The sequence below is a fragment of the Parus major genome, chromosome 3 (genome assembly GCF_001522545.3).
Source record: "Parus major isolate Abel chromosome 3, Parus_major1.1, whole genome shotgun sequence".
Lineage (NCBI taxonomy): Eukaryota > Metazoa > Chordata > Aves > Passeriformes > Paridae > Parus > Parus major.
The window spans coordinates 79,849,293-79,868,866 of NC_031770.1; the positions used below are offsets into that span (position 1 = coordinate 79,849,293).

A 19,574-nucleotide genomic window follows, 5' to 3' on the forward strand; every position below is an offset into this window, starting at 1 on the left:
GATAACTCCAGCCCTTCCTTTACCCAAGACAAGGAGCGATAACCTCCAACCCACACCCACGGCGCCATCTTGCTTTAACCCCTGCACCACCACAGCCGCCCCGCCCCTCACCCCGCCCCCTCGTCCCCCTGACCTCGCCTGTCAGTCAATCCGGGCTCGGCCGTGGGGGGCGGGGTCGGGGCGGCAGCCGCAGCCAATCAGTGCGCGAGGTGCAGCGGTGCCGCGGCCAATCGGCGTTTCGCTTGTTCGTGGGTGCGGCGGTCGTGTCGATGCGCCCCGCTGTGAGCCGAGGGCCCCGCCTGTCACCGTCGCTGTCGCCGGCGGAGCTGTCGCGGTAGCAGCTGCGCATCTTTAGCCTGGCCTTGCCCCGGAGTCACTGAGGATGAGCCCCCGCGCTGCCCAGCGCGCGTCCCGCCCTGCCCGCCCGAGTCCATTCATCTAGCGACTGGTGAGGGGCGGGCCGGTGCGTCCGGCGGGGGAGCCGCTCGGGGGGCGATCCCCTTGTCGGAGGGGTCGGGACGGCGGCGGTGGGAGGCTGAAGGAATGGGGAGAGCTCCGGGCAAGGCAGTCAGGGAGGGTAAAGGGCAGCCGGCCACGTAGGATGGGAGGTGACCGGCTTCGTGGCTCTGCCGCTTGTGTCAATAAGTCTCTTGTGTCGCTCCTCGACTACGTGGACGCGTGTAGTGGAAGTCAGAATGGCCCCGTGCCTCTCTGCCTGCCCTGACCTCTCTGGCTCCCTGAAGCACTTCAGACCTTCCCTCACCCTGACACTGGCAGGAGCCTCTTGCCCGGTTTCCTTAGCTGTGGATTCAGGGAACGCCTGTCGCGTTTCTCGCCTTCTTGGTGATACTTGTCTGTTTTTGGTAGCAGCTCACGGTGCTGCTGGATTAGACCGGCACAGTGAGCGCTGGAGAGGCGAGGTTTCGAAGTTATCTTAAAAGGATACTTCCGTGCGGTTTTCCCAGGCGACACACAACTCTTTTTTTGGTTACGTGGTCAGTGTAGTTGTCTGTCTTCGTGGAAACTGGTCACAGTTGGTGGTTTACAAAAAACATAATCGCCCACCAGCATCTGGTGTGGGTAGTCTACAATAAAACTGTACCAGAACTTCACAGTTAATTCAAAAACGTCACTTTTTCCCAAAATGGAAAAGTCCTTGATGGATTTATGAGATATAATTTGAAGTGTGGTGAAATTCTTGTGCTTCACTTGTGGTTTGTTGTGTTTAACTTCCCTTTAGCAATATCTGTTTCAATAAAGCCTGTAGCAAGAGCTTGATGAATTGTGGAAGTGACTGTAGCTGCACTCACTGTACTTTTGTCTATACCGCTTTGTTTTAATTTTTTTTAAATATTATTGAGTTATTAAACATAAGCAGTCCTGAGTATTTGTAGATAAGCCCAGCACAGTACTTCATAGTATACTGTTTATGTACAGTGGTTCTCAGCTGAGAGATGCGCTCTGACGTTTGTAGCTGAATTTAGCTACCAATGGTATTTTGGTCTTTTTTTTTTGGACAGATGTGTTAGCTTTTAATTGGCAGTACTGCTTAGCTCAGCTAGGAGCAACTGAATTAGGGTTGTTGGATCACTGAAGGTCTCATTCTGATAAGGTTTATGCTGTTGTTGCTGTGAAAGAGGAAGTTACAGAAAATCTGGAGAGTGCCTCTAAAGGTTGCTTGTGCTGGGGTCTACCTTGCCCAGTGGTGGCATGGAGGCCCTATCCCAGTAAATGAAGTAGCCTGGATGTACTGTGGCCCAAAGGACATAGTGGGCAAGGTGGAATTTGGTGTGTTTCAAAGCAAGTTGGTTTTCCATTGTAGCTTTACTTCTGGACAGGTCACATTTATTTGTAACTTGAGCAGTTTGCTTGCTGTCTAGCCAGTTTTGAGAGCCTCACGTGCATTCAATTTGTCATTTGAAAATCCTTCCTGATGTATAATCTGTGTCTTTTATGAAATTTGAATGAATGACTACTTTGCCCTCTGTCAAGAGTAAAATGGACTGGACTTTAGATTTTTCTTCTTTGTGTAACAGACACCTTATTCAAAGGCTCTAGGTGGTCTGCTGAAGCCACAGCTGAAGGAGAAAAGAGATCCAATTTGCTTGTATTCAGCAAATTGTTCCATAAACATTCTGGTATCCAGTGACTCTTTCCAAGTTTTTCTCTACTTGCTATTTTTTTACTTGCTTCTGGTAAAACTTGCTATCTGACCTAGAAGCAGGACTCTGTCTGATGTTTTGCGAATTGAGGAGAGCAGAGCCCTTGTTTTTGTATCACAATGCTCCTGTTATATAGTCAAGAAGAAGTTTCTTTTGTACAGGTCTCTCTGTGGGAATTTCAGGCTGCTAAACCACTTTTAATTACTGCATAACTTAGATTTGCTTGTTTTTTCCTTGTACATTCAATCGCTTTTCTCCCTGTAAAATACATTTTGTGTTCAAGGAGTTGGAAAGCGTAGATTTTTGCCCATTCAACAAATGTACAAGGAATTTCTGGACAGGTTAAACTGTCTGTGGATATACGATCTGAGCAGGATTAGTCTAACTAATAGACTAATAATAGTCTACCTGTTCTTTAAAGGACAGTGTACTACCTGTACCTGAAAGGTGTACTTGCTTTCTATATCTAGGAATTCATCTGTGTTTCCTTGAGGATGTCTTGCTTAGTACCAGTGCTAAGCCTGCTGCCTAGACTCAATTTTCTCATTGCTTTTGTTATATTCTAAACTGTTACTTTAAGATGCATAAGTGAAAGTCATCTTTAGGTAAGAATATAATCAATAGAAAGAACTGGAAAAATGGTAACGTGATAGCAAATTCCCATGGCTTAATTTCTGTAAGCCTTTTTTTATTAGCTTACTAATCAAGTAGTCTGTGTAGTGAAGCTTGCTTTGGGTATAAATATTTTCAGGGTTTCCATACTGTTATGGTTACAGATCTTTTGTGATGTTATGAAACAAATGCGAATGGACCAAAGAGGAGAAATGTCAGCATGCTTGTTTAAAAAAGAACCCCTTTCCATTCCACACTGGAAATATTTAAGATACTGAAATACCCTTATAAGGATGGACTTAACCTTCCTGAAATATGTGGCGTTGCCAGTCATTTCTCACTTCACTTAGCAACTTATTATCAAAAGGAAAAGAAAATTAATTTAGTACCTTCAGAAAAGCCATATTCTTTTTACTTATTCTTTTTTAAAGGGAGGATGTCAGGATTGACAGGGAAAGCACTAGGCTTCTTTTGTATGAAAAATGAAAAACATTAGTTACTTCTTTTTTAGGAGAATCAAATTAGGGGAGCTAGGTAATTTTTCACCATGTGCATTTTAGTTGTGACTGGTATTTCGTAAAACTAGTAACACTTAAAAATAAATTAATAAACTCTGAGAGAAAAGCAGTGAATGGAATGAAGTTATGCCAATTTTAAGGTCTTGAGAAATATGCTTTTATTAAAGGATGGGTTTCAGGGCCATGTGACTCATTTGACAATTGAGTTACTTTAATGCAGTGCACATTGAAGATGCAAACCCAGCAATCTGTCTTTGAGTGGCACTGAATTCTGAGTAGCTGAATCTCTTCTGTATTCTCTTTCACTTCCATGTAAGACCATTGCCTGTATTAAATGAAAAAAGGCACAACAGCAGCTGCCAGCTGCTGGCTTGGTACCAGTACCCACATCCATGTCAGCCTGATTTTGGTAGCTCTAATAGTTGAGTATAAGACAGGTGGGAGTTCTAGAATCAAATCAGACTGGATGCTGGAAACTGACATTTAATGTTGACACTGCTAACCATGAGGCAAGGGTTGGTTGTTGTTTCCTTGTACCTCTGAGCTGAGGGCACCGAAACCTCTGTGGAAATGCTTTCTGGAAAAAGAGAAAATTGGGAATATATTGATTGTGAATATGATACACAGAGAGGTTTCTGGAACTTCATAGTGGGAGGCTGCCAACTCTGTTCGCTTTTCCCACATTTTGAGATTTCATGTCTGCTGTTTGCAGGAAATGAAATCTATCACCATCATCCTTAGTCACAAAGGTATTTGTAGAATCTTTGTTCACTTCATACTCAGGAGAGGTGTGACAGCTTTGATTTTTGTAGTGGCTTCTTCAGAGAAGCAGATTTTTGAGACATCTGCAGTAGAGAGAGAGCCGCTTTTTTTCACTTGTAGGAGTTCTGCCTCCATAGGGTCAGATGACACATCTGACACACTCCTTCTTGGAGGATGTCTGACAGCTCTGGTGCAGTGGTGCTTTGCCTTCTCTGAGGGGGAGAGCTGAGTGAGACAGCTCTACCTACCCACTTGAAGAAGGCAAGGTACCACAAATACTTTCTTGATACTAAAGGATTGCTTCCAAATCGGTTTCAGTCTTTTAAATTTTCCTGGGCCGTGTACATGTATAATAAATAGCTCATATCTCTGAGGGTTAGAAACCCACCTGCTGCTGAAATAAAATCTCTTTGCAGTACTCTGAACACTGCTCTAATTCCTTCATTTTTTGTGACTTTTTTCTGTAATGTTAATTGGTAATCAATTCTTTAAAATAATTTCAATTGCTAATAATACCTACTGCATCATAAAAATGTTACTTATTTAGCTTTAACATTAGGAAGACACTGGCATTATAATATGGATGTGATTTGTGCTGAGAAGCCTACAGAAATATCTTCAATAATCAAAAGGATACAGTGTTCTAGGTCATCTTGATTCAAAGTTTAAAAAATGCTGGTGCTTCCTGTTCTGTGCTTGCTTTAGATGCTCACTGTTCATGAGGGACTCCATATACCAGAAGTAAGCATTTGGCAGCAGAAAGGTTTTGACATAGACCTGAGCATCAATCCGCAATCTGAAATATTAAGATTTATCTTAAGGACTTCCTTTGTGTAACAGTCAGTTCTAATTATCACCCTTTTTCAGATATTGTTGTAATGTGGCAGTGTTTGTTGCCAGTGTGACAGCCTTAGTTGTGGGGCGGTGAAAACTTGATCTACAGCCTTCCGTCTAGAGCTCAGGGTATATTTATCAATCTACTAATATAGTATCTAGCTTTGTAATGTTTATAGTAAAGAAAGGCTGGTTTGGAATGACTTATGAAGAAATAATTCAGTAGAGTCAAGTTTCACATAGCTGCAGTAAATGTCACCGTGATGGAGTTAGTGTGTGATAGACAGGCTTGTATTTCTGTTCACTAGCAGACTTTTTGTTTTTAATGTTTGATTTGTTATTCACATTATTTTGGTATTTGATAGGTTGGAGATCAGGAGCCTTCAGTAATTTTTTGTCCAGCTTCTTTCTTCCTTTCTTGTAATGGCACAAGTCTCAGGATTTGTTTTCTTCTGGATCATTTTCTCATGCAGTTCAGTGCCTTAGATAGGTGTGGATCTGCATAGAGGAAGGTATGGCACAGAGGACAGACAGCAGGACTGCTTCTTGGGCGGTGGTACCATTTCATACCAGCTTAACAGATTAGTCAACCTAATTTTATGTCTCCCTGGAGTGATTTTTCTTAATGTTCTTTTTATCTTTACCTTTATTTTCCTGTGTAGCATTGATAGTGTTTAAACAATGAACTGTGTTTAAGATGTGCTTTACAAGGCATGCATAAAATTTTTACTTCTTCCACAACGTAATTCTATTGCCTAGTGTCATATTGGTGAAATGTGATAAATTTTTCCTGTAGACGGCAAAATGTTTGGAGTTTTTTGTAGGTTTTTTGTTTTGTTTTAGTTTTTGGAGAGTGTTTTGGTTTTAATTATTAGTTTTAGAAGGGTGTTTGATCTGCTGGCAGTCTGAGTGTGCTAATAGTTACCTATTACACTTTGATTCATTGGAGCAACAAGTCAAGCTATGTTCTTGAAATGAGACCTTTTTTCCAAACCTGTTACAGTGATTTACTTCTCTTTATCGTCTGAAGCTTGAGAAGGTCAGAAGACAAAAGTCCACACACATATATGATAAATTTTTTGTGCTACTGCAGAAGTTTGTATGTTGTTTGGAAAATGCCCTGTAGAGTGAACTGAAGCTTCATGTGACAAATGTAAGCTGAGCAGTTGCGGTCAGTTCCAGTCTTGGAAGGATTTCTGAGTGCTACCCCTGGTTTGGGATGAGGGACTAAGTTGAAGTGAATAAAAAATTTTATTTTTTTTCTTCTTCATTTGCCTGTTCTTTGAACTTGTTTTGAAGGTATACACTGAACAACTTCCAGTCTATAGGTTTGCATCTGAGTATTGTAACCCTTCTGAATGAGATGGCAAAGTAATTGTTGAAGGCTTTGTTACAAGAGATTTAAATAAATACTCTGGACTGGATTTTTTTTTTTCTTAAATGTTTAGATTCCATTACTAATGTTTGCTCTAAATTGATTGCTTGAAGCTTTGTGGAAATCTTGATTCTTAAAACAGGAGGAGGACTAGATTTCCCTTTTCCAAACAAAATCATATTTTTCTGATGTCTCTTTGCAAATAAAGATATTAAGAAAATATGGTTACACATTCAGTGGCTGAAAAGCAATGGAAGCTAAGCTCAACCTTTTTGATGAGGTTGGGGTCAAGGAGTAGGATGTGAACATTTGTAATGACTGCTAAGCTGAGTAGGATGGGGGACTTTTGTTTGCTTTGTTGTGTTTTTTTTGGTTTGTGTACTTGTCTTATTCCCACCTTCTCTCCCATTCCTCACTCTGAGGGTTTGTTAACCTTTTTAGTTTTATTTCTTTAGCTTTCAGGATGGCATTGTTCAGCTTCTCTTGGACTATTTACTTGCAGGTAGAACAACTTTAAATTGCAATTTTGCACAGTGAACAAAAACATGAACTCAATACTGTTACACTCAGTTTGAAACTTTTATCTGGAAGACTGAAGTGTGATTTTTTTAGGGGGGGGTTCTTAATAGTTCACACTAAATTAGTGATGCATGTAGTGATACATGTAGTTCACTTTTTCTGTTTTCTGGGTTTGTGTGTGATTTTTATATTGCAGTCTGCACTTCTTGTGACACTTCTGATTATAACTGCACACATTTCCTAGGCTAGGTGAGTGCTTATGTTAGGCCTCTACTTTTGAGAAAAGGGATGCCAGAGAAAGATGTATATGCTAAAGGTAAATATGCACAGCTAAGCAGAAGTGCTGTATGCCCTAGACTGTGAATATATTTTCATGAAGAATTCTTATTTTTGCTTCCTTTTCCTTCTTCTTTCTCCCTTACCCCTTCCAATTGAGACTTTCATTTCTTCTTGCCTGTTTCAGGAGCTTTAGACCTTAGCCTTGCATGAGTCCTAACAGTTTGAATTCATGTCTCTTGTACAAGCTGCTTTTATTTGCTTTGATGTCATCCTCCATCTCACCTTTGTGAGCAGCTCTGGGAGTGGTGGAGAGGAGCCTTCCTATTGATTCTGCAGATTAGAATTAGTAGGGACGTTGGTAGGCATTCAGGCCAGGGAAGAGAAAGTGGGACATAATCCTTTTATTGCAGTGGCTGTGGAGACTGGTGGTCCCTCCTTCCTTCTACCGTGTTAGTAACAATGCCTCTGTTAGCCATGGCCTACTCGGCAGCTGGGGGGATTTTTTGGTGGATGGCTTCCCCCCTCATGCAGTCTTTTTGTTCAGTTGTTGCTTTCTGATCATGAAGTAATGCTACAATTAGACACTAAACAGTCAGGATCCTGAGGACCCTGAGGTTGGGAAAGCAAAGTTTTTTGGATCTAGTTTGCTTTGTAGCCTAAACAATTTAAGTCAAAGAAAGGTAGGAGGTGCCTTTGGAGGCTGGGGTGGGGAAGGGAGCAATGCTTTTTTAAGCTGACTAAATGTTTGCTTATTAGCTCAGATGGCATGAGGCAGGTAAGTCAGCCCTTGTCACATTGTCTTGTCCTGTACTTGCTAGTTTGATATGCACTTAAATCTGCACAGTTGCAGGGGAAAATGGTTTTTGTTAACTAATCTGTTCTGGTTTGTTCTCTTTCAGGTCTCCCTTGCAATTATGGAGTTTTAGAAGAATAAGGTAGTGTGGAGGGGGAATCCCCCTCTGCACTCTAGAGGTAGTTCACTTTTGGAATTTTCTATGGACAAGAATATTTGTTATATAAGATGGTGAAATAAGACTTCTAAAAATATATATTTATAAATATTTATTTGGATCAAGTGCCAAACATAACAGTACAAAGATTTCTAATGGCAGCTCAATAAACTTGGATTTACATCCTTGGAATTACAATTTTTCTAAGGCACTGTGCTGTGTACTGAGTTGGAGTGCCTTGATACACTTAAGGGCTGTTCCCCTTAAGGAGAAGAGCAGCTTTAGAAGTGAAGATGAATTCTTATATGCCAGAGTGCACTTCAAAGTGTCGATCTCTACAGCATGCTTTGGATGTTATTTCTGTAGTCACCAGAGGAAGTGAAGGCCAGATCAAGGCCTTTCTCTCTTCTTACTGCTACAATGCTGCAACCATCAAAGATGCCTTTGGTAGAAACGTTATACATCTTGCTTCGTCTTGTGGCAAAAAAGGTGTGCTGGACTGGTTGGCTGAGACCAAAGGAGTGGATCTCTTGGCAAAAGACAAAGAGTCTGGATGGACAGCTTTGCACAGAAGCATATTTTATGGATACATTGATTGTGTTTTGTCATTACTGAAGGTGAGTCATTTGCAACTGTAGTTTTCCTTGGCATCTAACATTTTTAGAGTTGTATTGCTTATGTAAAAGTGTGTTTTTAAACTTGACTGAAAGCCTCTTGAAGCTTGTCTTAATACTGTGTTCAGATTGCAGTGCATTGATTTACTTGAAAGTTGTCTCTGTTCATACAGATGTCTGCCTTTGCCCATGCAGAAATCAGCACTGAGTAAGGATCCCTGATTAATTGTGGGCATCCTTGAACACTTGTTTGTGTGGATGATATTAGTGTCAGGAGCTTAAAAAGTAAGAGAGTGATCAGACTAAAGATACTCTGAAAATAGACTCTGCAGTAATTATATCAATTGATGTTAGAGAACACAAAATAAGGGAAAATTAAATGGAGTTATAATTAGAAAGGTTATATTTAAGAGATAAAAAATACAAGATATGGAGTTTTCTATTAAGTGAATCTTCATTTCATTAGTATTTTAAACCAGAGCTTCTGCTCAGTCCTCCCTATTTCTTTCTTACAATTTCCGTTTCTTCCCATCCACTTAGCAAGTTGCATATATTTTTGATTGATCTTTCTTCTGTTCCTCCTTTCACAAGTAGAGCAAAGAGAAGAGGTGTTTGAGATGTTCAGTGTCTCTTTAACCATGTGAGAAAATGAAATATATGTGGTTCAGGGTTGTTTAAAAACAAACCTTTTAAGTCTGAGAATTTTCCATTTTGAATGCAATCTTTTAAAATTACAGTGACTAGTCATTTGTAGACATAACTCTCTGCTTTTTACAAGACTTCAGACAGAAAGATGGTGGACTGTTTAACTGGTAGTTTCTTATTCTTGAAGGTCTGATAACTGTAAAATATTTATTTCATGTGCTGTCCCCTTACGGAATGGGAAGCTTTCATTAAACTTGAAAAAAGTAGATGTTTTTATAACCACTGTACTTATGATTCTGTTCTCTAGAAAACTAGAAACTGTGTACATGATATATGAAAAAGCATTTAATCCTCTAGTGCCTGTCTGTATCTTTGATATTTGCTTACAGGAGGCCTGTACAAGTTTTCCCCAATGTCTTTTACTTTTCTGTCAGTTACATAAGTGAATGAGATTTTTTTTGCTACCCAGCTCTGCTGATATTCTTCTAAGAAGCAGAACAAAACAACTCGTGGAGGGTGTTCTGTCTTCCAGTTCCTTAACTGCAGTCTGTCTACTGTACTGTGTTATAAAATGATATGTTCTTAAGGTATTATAGCAACAACAGGAACTGATTATAGAATGGAATTATGAAATAGCTGAGATAGAAAGAGGTCTCTGAAGGTTGTCTAGTCTAGCCCCCAAGCTCAGGCAAGGTCAGCTAGAGCAGGTTGCTCAGGACTATGTCCAGTTGGATTTTGAGCAGAGCATCAGACATCTCTGTTCCAATGTTTTACAATCAGTGCAATTAAAATTTGTTTTAGATTTAAACAGGATGTCTTATATGTTAGTTTGTGCCCATTGCCACTAGGTATCACTATGATTACTACCCCTCACCTCCAGTCAGGTATTTATTCTGTATGATAAAACTTGCTGTCCCCTTCCCCCATCCCAAACCTTCTCTAGGCTAAGCATCCCAGCTCTCTCAGCTTCTCTTTGAATGTCAGATGCCTCATTACTTTCGTGGTCTTTTGCTGAACTTGCTCCTGTATGTCCTTCTCTGTCTGGGAGTCCAGACCTGAACTCAGCACTCCAGCTGTGGCTTGCCAGTGCTGAGTAATGCTTGCTGGCAACACTCCCACCTGCAGCTTTGGATGCTTTCGCCATTCTTAACTCTGAGCTTGCTGGCTTGTGGTCATCTGGTGGTCTAAAAGAAGCCTAAGTCCTTTTCTACTAAGGTGCTTTCTAGTCATTCAGCCTCCAGCTGTACCAGTTTACCAGGTTGTTCCTCCCCAGGGCCAGGATTTTCATTTCCCTTTGTTGAACTTTATGTGGTTCCTCTCAGCCTGTTGCTTCAGCCTATCAAAGTCCCTTTGAATGTCAGCACAACCCTCTGATTTATCAGCCACTCCTCCTGGTCTTGTATCATCACCTTTGCTGAGGGAGCAGCACTCTAGCCTATTATCCAGGTTGTTAGTCAAGATGTTAAACAGTACTAGCTCCTGAATCAGCCCGAGTTCCTAAACTAGTGTGGATGAATGACTTCTGCTGAGGGCTGGAGGCAGTCTTGGCTTATTCTCAGACTGTATCTAACTACAAGATTTGCCACTAAGCAATTGGAGTTTTTTTTCACAAATTCAGACCATGTGAATATCCCTGCAGCCTCTGTCTGCTTGTGAATATTTTAAGCAATTTCCAAAATGAAGAATATCCAGCTATCTAAGTGATAAAAATAGATCAGTCTTTTCTGTCATATGGTAAACTAATCATTGCCCTGTTGCACTAGGGTTGTCTTTATAGTTTGGATAATGTATGCTGTTGTTCTTCTGGGGAACATTTTTCTAAATAAAGTTGTATTTAATGTGTTACCTGTTATGTGTGAAGTTTTTAAAGGTTTCCTTTGTATTAGCCATGACCTCAGGTACACATGTTGGCCATTAGGTTCTATTTGAGGACATCTGGAGTTCTTCCATTTTGGAAGGTGATTGATCACACTAGACTTCCTTCCTAAAATCAGTGCTGCTGTAGCAGCACTCTTGTATTGAGAAAATGGTATTTTCAGAGACGGTCTGTGTCTAAGTTCTGAAAGAATGACCTGTTCATGCTTTGTGCTTCTGAACCTTCTCTAATGCTCTCTTTCCTGGCTGTTTGTGATCTTGCCTTTTCTCAGCAACTGTGAAACTCTGTTCCTTGCTTGTTTTCAAAGTAATAGTAGTTGGGGGTTTTTTTGTCACTTGTCTAGCTTGTCAGAACTGATTCTGTAGAATGCCAGTTTAAGAAAATGCATCCTTTGAAGATGGTAAATTAATTTCTGGTGAATGTTTGCTATTCTTCGATGTCAGTGCTTTATTTTCACATTTGTTTCTTTTGTGTTTTGCTGGTTACAGTTTATTGAACAGTCAGTGTTGAGACAATAAAATCCATGTTAATATATCAACAAGATGTATACATGGCAGACAGATTTGCAGTGTTTTCAGTTTTTTTTTAGATTTGCTTACAGTTTACTTGAATCTGAAGGGTTTTTTTAATCAGCATTAAACTTCAATTAAAGATATGTTTTGCTTCTTAGAGATTTAACCTGGTTTACTTCAAGCTGTGCAGTTGAAATTAACTTCAGTTCTTTTTGTCTCCTCTTTCAGCATGGCGTTAGTCTGTATGTTCAGGATAAAGAAGGCTTATCAGCCCTGGATCTTGTGATGAAAGATAGGCCTATCCATGTGGTGTTTAAGAAAACCGGTAAGAAATAAAATAGTTTAATTTATATTTTGCAGTGAGATCTGTTTCAACAACGTATTAATTGTATGTACCAGTGTATGCAATATTTTCTGTTTTTAATTGGCACTTCATAAGTTGTTTCGTGCCTGATGCTTATGTTGATCATCTGTACAATAATATTGGAATATTTTTCGTGGCACCTTACTTCTTATAATGTTAAATGTTTTTAAAGTTCAGTTTTAGGTAAAAAACAATTCCTCTTCAATTTTTAGATAGAAATAATAGCTGTTGTTTTTTGAAGTGAATGTGCACAACACTGGTAAATGACAAGCTTCTAAGAGGATCTTTTTCATTACACAGATCCCACAGAAGTCTACACCTGGGGAAACAATATAAATTTTACTTTGGGTCATGGTGGTCAGCAGGGTAGACACCATCCTGAATTGGTGGACCTTTTTCCTCGGAATGGCGTGTATATTAAACAGGTATTCTTAAAGTATTACATAGGCACATTTCTTAGTGAGGGGTGTGTAAGGGGGAAAAAGTAACCAAGGAGTTACCAAATGTTGAAGATTTCCATGGAAAAAGCAGTTCTTGGAGCCTTCTCCTCTCTGCCCACCTCCTTACCTCCCTGCAACCCCAATCACCATTACTGAAATTGTGGGTCTCTGTTTTGGTGGAGAGAACAGGGGGTCTTATATGATTTACTTTGGATATATGGCTTGTATATCATTAAATACATTCAGAATCTTGATACTTCTGTAATCGTTTTGAGCTACTGACTTCTGGTTCAACTCCAATACTGAACTGAAGTGGAATAATGAATATACTTGGTACATGTTGAATTAAAATTCATCTTGTGTTCAAAGCAGCATACACTGTTAAGCACATTACATGTAGCATTACCTTTGTCTCTAATAATTTCTTGTGACTTCAGTTTGAGAATATTTGAAAGTTAAAGTACAACTTGAGCAAACATTCAGGGCAGACAGTCTGTGCTGCAGTCTTAACGTGTTTTCTTTGGCATTTCTGAAGCAGCATCATGGACCTTAAAACTCAATCTTTGGAGTTTCTGTTAGCCTATGGGGCCATGCTTGATCTTATTTTAATAAACTGAGACTGTTGATCTCTTAAGGTAGGTTAAGGCAGTGCATAGTGTGTTCAAAGCAAGTATTTTAAGTATCCTATGATTTAATACCAGTATCTTGTATTTTCATGAACATATCTTTATTAAAGCAGAACTTCTTCACAAAGTACTTATGGCAGATGTTTTCAGATTACAGGAAAATGAACTTGTCCTGTGTTGCATCTTCCTCATCCATTTTTTGCTCTTGTTTCAGGTGGTACTCTGCAAATTCCACTCCGTGTTCCTTTCCCACAAAGGTCAAGTGTATACATGTGGACATGGTCAAGGAGGGCGCTTGGGTCATGGTGATGAACAAACATGCTTGGTATGCTGTCTTGTGTTATTTCTTATAGTCTACTATGATGTTTCTTTTATCTCTAACAGCAAGTCTAAAAAGGGAATTAGAGTTTCTATCAGTGTACTTTCAAAATGAGTTTGCCGTTCATTTTAAACCAAACCCCTTGCTTCTCACCAAGTAACAGAAAAACTTCTTCAGTGCTAGCAGTGAGGTGGCAGAGAGTAATGTGCATTTAATTATAACTTAACTTCATAGCTAGATGCTGTGGTCAAATTTGTGTTCTGGCTGAGTTGATTTAAAGTCCAGCTGATGCTAGATAAGTGGAAGCAAATATTTTTTGGCAGACAAACAGCAGTACAGTAATGTGAAGCTGTAGTGGCAGGAAGAGAGATGGTAGGGTTGCTTTTATGCAGCTCAAGTGAAAGAAGACTAAGATGTGATGACAATACAATTCTTAAGCATCTTATCCTACCTCATAGTGTGCATTTATCTTGCAGCACAGTAGTTTAGAAAAAATTATAATATCAAGTATCTGGTAGAACTTGATATTCTGTTGCTGAATGCTATAGTGGAGACTGGAGCTCTAATTATTTTTTTTTTTAGAGAAAGCAATTCTGTTAAGTTAGGATTTTTTTTCAAATTACTTTTTGAAATTGTGATGTTATGTAGTTGAATAAAGGAGAAGTCATGTTAGAGTGCATGAAGATTCAAAGATACAGAACTTCTTCCTTATTCTGTGAAATTTCATTAGGATTATCCTGTGTTGGAGAGAGATAGCTTTAGTGTTTGTGGTATTTAAAATAGCATGTAATAGTTAATATTTGTTCAACTGTCCTGAAGATGTTGTTTCCAATATGATTTCAGCACAGGTGGTTTAAAATTCATCTACCCTGATAGCAAAGGACATTTCCCTGATAGCATTTCAAATTAAAGTAATTCATTTTACTGCACTGGATGTGGTTGTTATGTTAATGAGTGTGTTGTGTGTTGAAATGCATTTTATTTTTATTTCAGTATTTGGTCGTGACTTTTTGTTGGTGTAACTTTAGTTTCATAGATGGCCACTGGTTAAAAACAAACCAGTATGCTTTTATATCAACTTTTTTTTCTCCTGATTCAGGTTCCAAGACTTGTGGAAGGCTTAACTGGTCATCAGTGCTCCCAGATAGCAGCAGCTAAGGATCACACTGTTGTTCTAACAGAAGATGGATATGTTTACACTTTTGGTTTGAATACTTTCCATCAATTGGGTATTCTTCCTCCTCCTTCTAATTGCAGTGTTCCTAGACAGGTAAAAGTAGCATCAGTCAAAGCTTAATTGTTTGGTGGAGTTGTTTTGTATTGTCTTAACATAAAATAAAATATGAAGATTATAAAAATAACTCCTAAACATTTCAGAACAGTGAAGTTTAATGTGAGTTCAGATAAATCTTGATTCTGTGTTACCAGACATCTCAGATCTTAACTGTGTTCTGATGTCTTAGTTTGTAACCTGAACAATTACCAAAATTTGTAGTGTGAAGTATGATACAAGGTGCAACTGCCAAAACCCTTTCCTTCCCTCTTCCCCAAATTGTTCTGTAGCTGAAATATTAATAGGTGTGTATCGCTTGAGAATCATGCTTGTAACTCCTTTTGAATCATTGAATGGCACTCAGGGTTTGACTATTATCTCCTTTGCTGGAAGCACTGAAGTCAGTGCTTTGGGAAGAGTAGTGACAGGGAAGAGGGGGTATGGGCATCAGCAACTTAACTGTATTCCTGTGCCTAATCTAAAAATTTTATTTTTTTTGTAAGTAAAGAAGCTTTAACTTCATCTGAAGTAGAAAAACGTGTTGTGAAAGTAAAAAAGAATGACCAAAATGCAATGGGATAGTGTTTTGGGATACCATGTGTTTTTCAATAGTGTAATGATAGCTCTATATCCACAGTATTTGGTTTGATTTTATCATCTTAATCTGGGAAGGTCAAGTTAAATATGAAATGTGGAATTAGTAGTGTAGTGTTCTGCAGTGTGTTTAGGCCATTAGGACGTGCAAATTTAAACTTCTAGCTGACATTTTTCAGCACCTGAGTCTTCTGTGGCTGTGCTATACACGTCCTGTTCAGTCTTGTTCAACATCTTAGTGTATCAAGACAGCCTAAGGAGACTTGATTCCAGTTCTGATTAGATAATACAAAAGTTTAGTTCTTTTTGTTATCAATGCACTAGTGCCCCACTTGACAAACTTCTGAAATAACCTGATTTATTAGACTGTATGTGGATTGATAGTAGTGCTTCATTCTTAATGACTTTATGAGTTAAATTATGTCAGAAGTTTGTACATGTGAAATTCACCTGTTGTTACTTAATATTAAGATGTACTTTGGATTTGTGCTTAGGTTCAGGCAAAAAACCTGAAAGGTAGAATGGTGATTGGAGTGGCTGCAGGCAGATTCCATACTGTGCTATGGACTAAGGAAGCAGTGTATACCATGGGGCTGAATGGCGGCCAACTAGGTAAGGTAGAAGCATTCTGAAAGTAAAACCCAGCCATTGAAAGATGTTGTTCATGCTTAACCTGTCATCTCCTCCTAAGAACAGAAGCTTGGGTGAAGCTTTTTTCTCTCTCTCTCTCTTTTTTTTTTTTCTGATGGCATCATCCCTTCATCCTTCTTTCGAAGAATATTTTTCATTCCTACCAATTACTTTCACATTTTGAGATGATAGGAGCTAGTCAGATTTAGCTCTCATTTGAACTCTGTAACTCTTACCTTCCAGTTATCTTGTGTGGTCCTGCTGCTGGAGACTTTGAGGGAACGTTGCTGTTTGTGTTGGAAATGACTCTAAGGCATGCTTGTCTCCTTCTAGCAATCTGGCTGGCACTGCCTTTAATAAATTATAAACTAGCCTTCAGCTCTCCTGCCTATGTCCTTCTTTCATCAAGCACTGTAAACATGCTACTGATAACTTTTTCCATACTAACTTTTTAAAGTGAAGTACTTGCCAATTTCTTTATTTTTTTCAGCAATACCATTACCAGAATCTTCAGTTAACTCTGTCTTATTCTGAAGTCAAGAAAGAACCTTATAAAAACATATTACCAGCTAGTGAACTTGATATGTTGCATGAATGGGGCATTTTAATTGCTTTTATCTTTTTTAATAAACAGGTATTGCTATATTGGTTTGGATTTGCATTTTTGCAGTTTTGGGTCTATGTCCAAACAAATCTGTTATCTATCTCTGGTACTTAAGAGTTAATCTGCATCAGCTCTGGTCTCAGGTTCCAGGTCTTACTAATTGTGTTTCTATGTTAAGGTGTCAAAGGTATGTGAAAAAAACTTGTCTTTCTCAGAGAAATATCTTACTAATGAATATCTTCTTGTTTGTTTTTGCCTTTTTTTTATATGCAGCCATCATACAAGCTTTTTTTTTTTGTGGTTTCTTGTGTTGTTGGGATTATTCTGGCTAGCATGTGGCTTAGTGCAGTACCGTAGAGAGACAGTAATGGAATCCTAAGTGATGTTAGCTGTGTCAGCTGAGCACCATGGTAGACCTGTGGTGGTAAACCTTTCCCCCATAAGATGTTTGAGCATAGCCATACATTGTCCTGTGGCAGGGTTGCTTCCAGCTGTAGAGGCAGCTCTGCTGCTTGTTTCTCAGTATGTGTTCTGTACCCTGCTCTGCTCTGTGGTGCAGGCATAAATGCCCTGCACACAAAACAGGATTATGCCGTGTATGAGATTCCTGATGTTAGGTTTGTTGTTGCCACAGAGCAGCAATGGCCTTCTTAAATTTTTTTAATGTTTTCAGAGATCTTGCATTACAGCTCCAACCTTTTCTGTTTCATGTAACTGCTGCCTTCATGCTTACCTGCAGTTACAGTAAATTTTTTGACAAGCTTATTTCTTTGGCTTCCAATGTCCGAAATAATCTGTAGTTTATGCCACTGTTATGGTATTTCTACTGCCTTAAATTTTCATATGATTAAATAAATATTATTTTTTTAGAATGAAAACAGTACCACCACATTGAATAGCTTCCCTGTCAAATATGCCTTACTTTATTTTTATGTATCAGGTCTTGGTTTTTGGGTGTTTCTGGTGAACTAACAAGTAGGTGTGGTGGGTCTCATTTGTCTAAATATATTGAAGAGAAATTATCCAACTACCTAAAAGATCTTTTGGAATTTAAAGATTCTTCAAAGTAGCATCATAAAGTATCCTTTAAGTGCACAGTGTGTGGAATGGCAAATAATTTTTTGGGTTGTGTTGTATTTTGTAGGTTATCTGCTGGATCCTAATGGAGAAAAATGTGTAACTGCACCTCGCCAAGTCTCTGCTCTACACCATAAAGACATCTCTGTGTCCCTGGTCTCTGCAAGTGATGGCGCTACAGTATGTGTTTCTGAAAGAGGAGATATTTATTTACTTGCAGACTATCAGTGCAAAAAGATAGCCTCAAAGTATGTGTTGCTTTTCTAATTTGTCATGAAGAACAATAGGGGAGATTTCACTGTAGTTGTATACCTCCAAGCTATTTTAAAGATTTTTGTGCATAGAGTACAGAAAATACAGTGGTGCCCTGTGTTTTCTTCATTTTTAGTTCTTTCATATGAACTAGGACTATGGTTTTTGTTTGTTCCTTCATTTATTTATTGTTTTGGTTTTTTTTTACAAGAGGCTAAGGTAAACTTCATATTTACCAAAGATGCTTAAAATAGCACATTAGGAAGAAATGTTTGGTACTGTAAATCTAAAAACATTGAAGCTGGTATTTCTTCTTTCTCTATTACCCTGAATTTGTATAAGTACATCTTGTTAGAGATATTGCAGATCTGCTGTTCTGCTTATTTGTGATGTTGTGATTTTGAAACAGTAATTTGGGGTCTGGATTTCCTAATTAATGTTATAAAGAGTAATTTAGGTTGCGAGGAAGATGGTGTAAAATCATCTGGTCTGAATGCTAAAACCAGGATGTGAAACCTATTGAATAAGCTGGATTCTTGACCCATGAATTTAAGAAAATATTTAATCCTGTTCTCTTTTACTTAGTTGCAATGACAGATTAGAATAGATTTTTTTAGATTAGATTTTTCACAGATAACTCCCCGTTAGTTTTTCAGCTTCACTTCAAGTTCTAACAGTGTTTATTGACATATTATAGCTTAATGATTACATTATACTGCATTTCTGCATGGCTGTAAATGAAGGTGTTGACACTTGTAGGGACTTAATGGTGTGTCCCGTGCTGTATACTAAGCAGCTGAGAAAAGATAACAAGTATTATTTTGATCAGCTAGAAACCAAGACCTAGCAAACCCCTGAGAAATGACCTGCTGGGACGGGATAGATGAATAGTTGAATAAAGTTTTGTAATGATGAAATCAAAGCTACATCATCTACTGATTTTCACTCATGGAATTTTGTGAAGAGCTTCTAGATATACAACGTGATATACTTAAAAATAAGCAAAAGTTATAGTCTGCTGTAGTATTAGCAGTTAGGTTAACTGTACCAGTAGGATGAAACTAAACATAAGTAATTTTTCAGTGTCTCTGCCTCAACTTTATTTTTTTACTGCTTGTCTAAATGAAAAAGGTAAATGTCATAGAACGAACATTAAGTACATGATAGGGAAATACTAATTTAACCTTTTTTTTTTCTTTCAGACAGCTGAACCTTAAAAAAGTTCTTGTCAGTGGGGGATATTTGGAATATAAAGTAGATACTCAGCATCTTAAAGAAAATGGGGGTCAAAAGACTTGCATTCTGGCACTGGATGAAGCTGGAAGAGTAAGTTTCCATAATTATAATTATATAGCAGGCTGCATTGTGATTAATCAGACTTTAAACATAAGACAGGACAAAATCATGCGGAGAAAATAATCAATTTCGCAGAATCACAGAATATGCTGAGTTGGAAGGGACCCACAAGGATCACTAAGGCCAGCTCCTGGCCCTGCACAGCATCATCCCCAAGAGTTACACCAGGTGCCTGAGGGCATTGTCCAAATGCTTCTTGAACTCTGTCATGGTTGGTGCTGTAACTCCCTCCCTGGGGAACCTGTTCCAGTCTCCAGCCACTCTCTGGGTGGAGAATCTTTTTGCTGTAAACCTCTCCTGACACCACTTCAGGCCATTCCTTTGGTCCTGTCACTGTCACCAGAGAGAAGAGCTCAGTGCCTGCCCCTCCTCTTCCCCTCA

General features: G+C 38.9%; 1 protein-coding gene across 2 annotated transcripts in view; it reads left to right on the forward strand.

Moving 5' to 3' along the window:
• Nucleotides 1-253: 253 nt before the first annotated feature.
• IBTK (inhibitor of Bruton tyrosine kinase) overlaps nucleotides 254-19,574 on the forward strand; it is a 55,626-nt gene continuing 36,305 nt past the window's right edge. Inside the window, exons 1-9 of one of the 2 annotated variants that reach the window (XM_015622460.3) lie at nucleotides 254-448; nucleotides 7,961-8,628; nucleotides 11,887-11,983; nucleotides 12,323-12,447; nucleotides 13,303-13,413; nucleotides 14,507-14,677; nucleotides 15,769-15,886; nucleotides 17,653-17,833; nucleotides 19,040-19,163. In XM_015622460.3, the coding sequence (XP_015477946.1) occupies nucleotides 8,305-8,628; nucleotides 11,887-11,983; nucleotides 12,323-12,447; nucleotides 13,303-13,413; nucleotides 14,507-14,677; nucleotides 15,769-15,886; nucleotides 17,653-17,833; nucleotides 19,040-19,163 (1,251 nt within the window). In that variant the 5' untranslated portion in view covers nucleotides 254-448; nucleotides 7,961-8,304. Of the gene's footprint in view, nucleotides 449-7,960; nucleotides 8,629-11,886; nucleotides 11,984-12,322; nucleotides 12,448-13,302; nucleotides 13,414-14,506; nucleotides 14,678-15,768; nucleotides 15,887-17,652; nucleotides 17,834-19,039; nucleotides 19,164-19,574 lie in introns of those variants that run through there. The other variant, XM_015622461.2, reaches the window with a different exon arrangement.